This window comes from Peromyscus californicus, unplaced genomic scaffold, assembly GCF_007827085.1.
Source record: "Peromyscus californicus insignis strain IS unplaced genomic scaffold, ASM782708v3 Scaffold_11__1_contigs__length_118956290, whole genome shotgun sequence".
Classification (NCBI taxonomy): domain Eukaryota; kingdom Metazoa; phylum Chordata; class Mammalia; order Rodentia; family Cricetidae; genus Peromyscus; species Peromyscus californicus.
Genome location: NW_026294402.1, coordinates 108,848,492 through 108,856,483, shown reverse-complemented (window position 1 = coordinate 108,856,483; position 7,992 = coordinate 108,848,492). Strand labels below are relative to the sequence as shown.

The window sequence follows — 7,992 nt, the reverse complement described above, 5'->3', positions numbered from 1 at the left end:
AGCTGCCACACCTTCAATTCACAGTAGCCATGCCTGCAAAGGTCATGGGGTCAACATTCCAGCAGGGATGGGGAGGGGATCACAAGGCCCCACTCTTAGCTAAGGACTATGGACGATTTTGTTGCTGTGGGAAGGAATCATTTTTCTCCAGGCAGTGGTGGCGCACGCTTTTAATCCCAGCACTCAGGAGGCAGAGGCAGGCAGATCTCTGAGTTTGAGGCCAGCCTGGTCTACAGAGCTAGTAGTTCCAGGGCAGGCTCCAAAGCTACAGAGAAACCTTGTCTCTAAAAAAAAAACAAAAAACAAAAAAAAACAAAACAACAACAACAAAAAAACCACAACCACAGAAAGCAAAAAGCAAAGGGGTGGGGAAAAATTAGTACTGATCCGGAACTCCCAAATTACATTTGCCTCTGAGAAAGATCAGAATGCTTTGTAATCCTATTAAGTCAAACAGCTGAAATTACTAACAAATTTCATTCCTTATCTGACAAATCAACTGGAATACAAGAAAAGGCAACACGTTGTTTGACCCTGACTGCAGAGAATAAATACTTTATTAACTGATTACAGTTGAAAGTCACGAACAAAAAGGAGTCTATTAAGGCAGAGCCATATATATATATACATATATATATATATATATATGTATAGACAACTGCAAAGCCGTTCTCTCTTTACATGTTCATAACTTCCGCAGCTCTCACACTCAGGTGGTGTGCTTTCTTTCGTGATTAGAGGTGCATCTTGGCCAATGGTTCTTGTCCTTTCGATGGTGACTTCAGAATCACGGAGTGAGACGACTGTGCCTCAGGTGTGACTACACTGCCGTTGGTGTGAGACCTGACAGCTGATCAGTGTTCTTCAGAAAAACATGGTATCTTTAAAAATGATTGGAATAGTCTTACCTAAAACAAGTTTAGACTTCTGAGTTAATCAACTGCCCAAATTACATATTTTTCTGCCCTTCCCTAAATGCTCCTGTATGGCTTATATGGCCCAGAGAACAGGATCACCTAGTTCTATTGCAGTCTTATACAGTTTGAGATTTTTTTTTTCAAAATCCAAAATTACTTCCTTTTGCAGAACAGCAATGCAAACAGTTATTCTACATAATGTAAAATTGTCTTTCTTCTGTGTAGCTCCTCTTTTCAAAATGGGCAGCCACAGGGGAAAAAAAAAAGGACATAAACTTTGTCTGTAAAAGCTTCCAGTCCCCTAATTCCAACTTGGAGGGAAAAGGCAGAGGCAAGCTGACGTTACCCAGAAGAAGGAACAAATGGCTTTGTTTGGTATCTTCAGGAGGCTTCTCCTTCCGTAGGAGACGTAGGTGTTGTAGGAGAAACGGAAGCAGGTTTCCGTGTGATTCTGTCTAGCTCTGCGTGAACATCTGAGAGCACAGGCTTCTGGCCTACAGTGCATTTCAAAACGAACAAGAGTTAGACACAGTCTTCTCCCTAAAACTGGCCAAGGCTTTCACTGCTTTACACTTTCTCCTAAGGCCGCCCTTAGCGGCTACGGCAGACAGCTGCCGAGTTCAAGGCTGAGGAGGCTCCACAGCAAGACCCGGTCTTGGGGTGGGGGTGGCAAGAGAAAACAACAGCTAAGCAGGGTGGCCCATACCTATAATCTCAGCACTCAGGAGGCTGAGAAAGGTGAACTGCAGTAAGATCACAGCTAACCTCAACTACATAATGAGTTTGAGGCCCTATCTCAAAAAACAAAAACAAAACCCCAACAATAAAAAAATGCTATGTAGCCTACTAAATTATATAAACATCCTTAAAAATACAGGTCCTCCTTTTAACCTGAGGGGCAGTGCACTGGTAGCTATCATTTAACCTCACATGTGGGGTTGCTGTTTCTATTTTAGGGCACAAGGCAGTGAACATCCAGTCAACAGCAGAGCTGGAGATCTGGAGAGAGGAGCGAGAACTGCCTCAAAATGAGCAGTGAATACAGGTCAGGGGCCCAGAGCCCCCCTAACCTGCCGAGGGGTAACAGGTCCAACTCTCTGAAACTCCAGCCATTCTCCAATCTTTAAATATAGAGGTTGGTGTGAAGGCTCAGCAGGTAAAGACACTTGCCAACAAGACTGATGACCTGAGTTTGATCCTTGGGACCCAAATGATAGAAGAAAACTGAAACCAGAAAGTTGTCTTTTGACCTCCCCACACAAATTTAACATAGAATCAGGACAAGACCCAGGAACTCCAATCTCAAATATTGTCCCAACTAATTAAAAATGTAAGTTCACATAAAAATTAACATTCATAGCAACATTATTCAAAATGGCCAAAAGAGAGAAGGAAGGAAGGAAGGAAGGAAGGAAGGAAGGAAGGAAGGAAGGAAGAAGAAGAAACAGCAGCCAAATGAAATGTGGCTTTTATGTACATCACAAGGGTGTGTTATTGAGCCATGGAAAGAAAGGAAGCTGTGACACAGGTCACTACATGAAGGAGCCTGAGAACACAGAGAACAAGACACACTGCTAAGACTGCAGGGGCAGGACGGCCAGCTAAGCAGCCCCAGACAAGGCGACCAGCGGCCTAGACACTGGAAAGCATGAAAAGTTTGAATTTCTTCTGAGAGATGAACATGATCTGAAATTAGATTCTGGGACAGTTTCTAAAGCCACATGTGACTTCATCTGTCCGTCATACCCAGTAAGGCTACACTCCAAGAATAGTGCCCTGCTCAGGAAACTCTACCTGACTTTTTGGCGGAGGGTGGCAAGCCAGTGCTTCCCCCTGGAGCCCCTCCTCCAGGACTGCCCCCGACCCCGGGGCCTCCAGGGGAGCCAGTCTTCTTACTCAACAGACTGTTGAAGAAGTTGGCCAGGACACCTTCGCTCGTTGCTCCAGCTTTAAAACAACAAACAAAAAGCATTTTAGAACAAAGATTCCATTTTTTCATAAGTTATTACAAACTACTTATACTTTCATCTACTCATACACAAAAGTAATTGCAAGGATAGATTTTTACTCTCAATTTTATTCTTTATTGTTGTATATGTGTACTGTCTGTCCTTCTGTACACTGTGAATGTGTTGCTCTCACTGGTTGATAATAAAGCTGTTTGGCCAATGGTGAGGCAGAATAACGTCAGGTGATACAATCAAACTGAAGATGGAGATGAAGAAGGGCAGAGCTGAGGCAGATGCTGTGAGCAGCCCATGAAGCAAGATGCAAAGGCACCAGTAAGCCAGGGGTCATGTGGCGATACATAGATTAATAGAAATGGGTTAATTTAAATGTTAAGAGGTACTCAGTAATAAGCCTAAGCCATCAGCCAAGCATTTATAATTAATATAACCTCTGAGTGGTAATTTGGGAAGCAACTATTGGGTATAATCAGTCTTACAGGACAGAAAGCTCCACCTCCAGTTACATATGTGTCTGATCTATAGATCTATGTGTGAGCATGCGGGTGGTAGTGGATGTGGCAACACTGTACATGTGTAGGCCAGAGACAGCTTGATGGAGTTGGTTCTCTTCTTCACATTAAATATATTCAGGGTCTGTACTCAGGTAGCTGGGCTTGTGCGGCAAGGACTTTATTTGCTAAGCGATCTTGCCAGCCCTAAAGCGGTATTTTAAAGGGCCAAAAGTATTTTTTATTTTATTTATATTATAGTGTGTGTGTATGTATGCATGTGGACCACATTGTGTAGGAGCCCACAGAGATCAGAAGAGGCATCAGATCCCCTGGATTCAGCAGCCATGCAAGTAATGGGAACTGAACCCAAGTCCTCAACAAAAGCAGCCAGTGCTCTTAACCACTGAGCCATCTCGGCAGCCCTGGTCCAAACTCATTTAAACATATGTGTTAGATGCTAATGTATCTTTCCCTTCCCTTTTTAAATTCTTATTTACTCATTCATTCAGGGATCCACCTGCCTCTGCATCCAGAGTGCTAGGGTTAAAGGCATGTGCCACCACTGACCAGCTACCTCTCCCTTCTAAAAGAGCTTCATAATCTTTTTTACATTTATTCTGTGTGTGTGTGTGTGTGTGTGTGTGTGTGTGTGTGTGTGTGTGTGTAGGTTACAGGACAACTTGCAGGAGTGGTTCTCTCCTTCCACCATGTGGGTAGTTCTAGGGATTTAACTCGGGTTGTCAGGGTTGGTGGCAAGTGCCTTTACCAGCTAAACCATTTCACCAACCCTAGGTTACCTATTAACTATCAGAATTAATTTCTCCAATGTCTCCCATAGGAGAATAAGTAAAGCTTTCATCATAAACACAGTGATGCACTGAGAAGACACTGTGGTGTTTACAGCTGATTATGAGCTCCTATCTACCAAACAAAGCTAAGGAGTATGGAGCAGAAAAGGAAAACATTTTAGTAGATTCCAGACAAGCATATTCATTATAAAATGTACTGCACTGCTTCCTCCAAAAGACAGAGCTATACCTTTCATGTTCGGATCAATTTTTTTTGATCCCGCAGGGATGGGGGACACACTGGCAACATTGGATGACACAGATCTGTTTGGTGTTCGAGGGGAGCCTCCAGGGACTCTTGGTGAGGCATCCTAGGTAAAAATGAGAAAAGCACAAATACTAAAAATTAAAACCTTCACAATATTAAAAAAACATTCTGCTACCATCCCCACCTACACTACTAGCTTTTACACTACAGCTCATTGACAAAAATGCCAATAATCTCGGCCTCATTATTAGGAACAGCACAGACCCATCATGTTTAGGATACCAATCACTGCACTAGTGGAGAGGGAGTAATGCATTGGATAATGAAGTACAGCTCTGAGCACAAGCTTGGGAGGCAGAGCTCGTTTCCCAGCTGCATGATCAGGAAGTCATGATGTCCTCCTAGTCCCACGACCCATCTACATCGTGGAACTATTCTATAACAGGACTCCTCTGTAAGGCTGTCTTGAGGGTTTGTAAAAGAACACACACACACAGTTTGTGTGGTGACATACAGTAATACGCAGGTATAGAAGGAACATGGAAGAGATTTTTACATTTCAATGTTCTACAAAGGAGTACAGATTCTCTAAAAACATCTCACAATTCCAGAAGAATTACCAACTGAAGTTTATATTGAAGCATACACACTGTGTGTGTATGTGTGTGTGTTTAAGAGAACTACAACAGCATGTATTGAACATTAATAGTTTTGTCAAAGTCTATAATACTGACCACAGGTCTTCCAGCTGCAGTTGGTGGTTGCTTTGCTAAAAGGGACTGGGGGGAAAAAGAATTCTAGTTTAGACATGCATAGCTTACATTACTGTCTTTTTAAAGACAATAGACACAGTTTTTTTATTTTTTAAAGACAGGGTTTCTCTGTAGTCCTGGCTGTCCTGGAACTCATTCTGTAGACCAGGCTGGCCTCAAACTCAGAGATCTGCCTGCCTCTGCCTCCCGAGTGCTGGGATTAAAGGTGTGTGCTACCAGCACCTAGCCACATCTTAACTTTTACATCTGTATGCACATTAACCTTAAAAGTAACCATGGGCCAGGCATAGTGATATACCTTTAATTCCAGCACTTCTAGCCCTCAAGAGGAAGAGGCAGGTAGATCCTTGTGAGTTCCAAGCTAGCCTGGTCTACACAATGAGTTCCAAGCCAGCTGGGACTACACAGTGAGACCGTGTGTCAAGAATAAATAAATTAGCCAGGTGATGGTAGTGTCCAACTTTAATGGAAGATAGAGGCAGGTGGATCTCTGTGAGTTCAAGGCCAGCCTGGTCTACAAAGCAAGTTTCAGGACAGCTAGGACTGTTATACAGAGAAACCCTGTCTCAAAAAGCCAACCAACCAATCAATCAATCAATAAGTAAATAAATAAGAGGCTGGGAAGGTGGCTCAGCAGTTAGGAATACTAGTTGCTCTTACAAGGACCCGGGTTCAATTCCCAGCACCCACACAGCTCACAACCACCCAAACTCCAGTTCTAGGAGATCCTATAGCTCTCTTCTGACTTCCTTGGGCAGTAGGCACACACATAGTACACATACATATGTGCAAGCAAAAAACTCATATACAGAAAATATTTTTAATTAAAATAATTTAATTTTTAAAAAAGTAAAAGCAGCTGGGTGGTGGTGGCACATGCCTTTAATCCCAGCACGTGGGAGGCAGAGGCAGGTGCATCTCTAGCCTGGTCTACAGAGTGAGTCCTAGGACAGCCAGGACTACACAGAGAAACCCTGTCTCACAAAACTAGAAAGTAAAATAAAATAAAAGCAATCTCTGGCATGATGGTTAAGAGGGTAAAGACATCTGGCATCTAGACTAATGATCTGAATTCAATTCCCAAGAGGACCAACCCCCAAAACTCATCATCAGTGGCATGCATGCACACCTCACCCCACCTCATACACATTAAATAAACAAATAATGTAATAAAAATTTAAGGATATGATAGATATATAGATATGCACAGGGCTTGAAGGCAAGTTAAATCATCTTTGCATAATTAATTCTACAAAGACCACCTCTAACATGACTTCATACCTGTAACTTCATAAGAAACACTTGGTCATCTTCTGCCATGATCTCCTTTTCATGCACAAACTGAAAGGAGTAAGGTGAACGAAAGGAGTAAGTTGAATACATTTTGCTACCACCAACCATAACTGTGTGTCTTAGACTAACTGAAAGATAGTTCAAGAACTTGAACTTTATCTCTTCTTACATAAGTCATGCCCTAGCATGGTGTGTAATTTTGCTAGCTTTATACTGAAAAGCTACACACAACCAGTGACCAGGACCGAGCTGTATCCCCAGCTCTGACACTCTCCCTTCCTGTCTGAGCAGCCACTCCTACAGCAGACCCTCAGGCCTAGTCTTCTAGTGGCACCACACCCTGCTCATCTCCACACTTTCCATCACCACTCACGACCCATGTATTAGAGCTCATGTCGTTGTTTTAAGGCAGCATCTCACTCTGCAGTTCAGGCTGGTTTGGGACTCATTACGTAGAACAGGCTGGCCTCAAACTTCTGGCAATCCTCCCAGCTCTGTTTCCACCAGGCCCAGTTATATACCTTATTATTATTATATGTGTATCCTTCTCCTTCCTAGTTAGCACTTTGTACCTAAACAGTGCCCGAGTGCAGTGAATGAAAGAGAAGGACGCCATAAAGTGTAATCATGATGGCTAAAAGGGGGGTGGGGGAGGCGGCTCAGCAGTTAAGAATGTGGACTGATCCTGCAAAGGACCTGAGTTAGGTTTCCAACACCAACACTGGGAAGCTCGCAACTCAACTCGCTCTAACTCTAGCTCCAGGGCATCCAATGCCCTCTCCTGACCTCTATAGGCAACTATGCTCCTGCGTACATACACCCACACCAACAAACATGCCTATATACAAATAAAAAGGGGAGTATTTTTGTATGGTTTTCTTTTTTTATTTATTTAATAGATATCCAAACCAAATTAACATGCTGATTCATTTTTCACTGGAGCTTGCTTTTCTCACTACTTAACAACCCACACACAGACAGAAGGTTCACAATATTTATTATAGCAATATTATTTTTCCCTAAAATGCTGCATTAAATCTGAGGAGAATTACATGTAAATATTCATTTTATGTCACTTCCAGAAACATCTATATCTGTATCTACTGAACATTACCTATGTACAGCTTAATACAAAGTCATGATGTATACCTTAGAAAAGTACCTTCTGGAACCTGATTTAACAGTCCTAAAGTAAAACCTTAGCCAAGACTAAAACAAAATGGGAAGTTTTAGATAGCCATGAGCCAGTACGGTGAGTATGCCTCAATGGGTAGAGTGGAGGAAACTACTGTAGCGTTGCCTTGGCTCTGGGAAGAGCTGTAGCCTCCCAAGTCCACAATCGCCATGTACTCTAAGTGCCCAGGATCCACACGTCCACTCACGTGGCTTCCAAAGTATGTTAGAAAGTGATTCAGATCCAGAGTATGAAATATAAGGAGGGAAAGACTAATGTTCAGCAGTTGAGTAGTCAGCTGACATTTGCTGGGACAGG

General features: G+C 42.8%; 1 protein-coding gene across 1 annotated transcript in view; it reads right to left on the bottom strand.

Annotated features, from left to right (window-relative positions):
- Positions 1–539: 539 nt before the first annotated feature.
- Positions 540–7,992, bottom strand: part of Dync1li1 (dynein cytoplasmic 1 light intermediate chain 1) — a 32,555-nt gene continuing 25,102 nt past the window's right edge. Inside the window, exons 9-13 of the mRNA XM_052723334.1 lie at positions 6,489–6,548; positions 5,169–5,213; positions 4,417–4,537; positions 2,712–2,864; positions 540–1,411 (exon numbers count right to left, since the gene is read on the bottom strand). Of these exons, the coding sequence (XP_052579294.1) occupies positions 1,299–1,411; positions 2,712–2,864; positions 4,417–4,537; positions 5,169–5,213; positions 6,489–6,548 (492 nt within the window). The 3' untranslated portion in view covers positions 540–1,298. The remainder of the gene's footprint in view (positions 1,412–2,711; positions 2,865–4,416; positions 4,538–5,168; positions 5,214–6,488; positions 6,549–7,992) is intronic.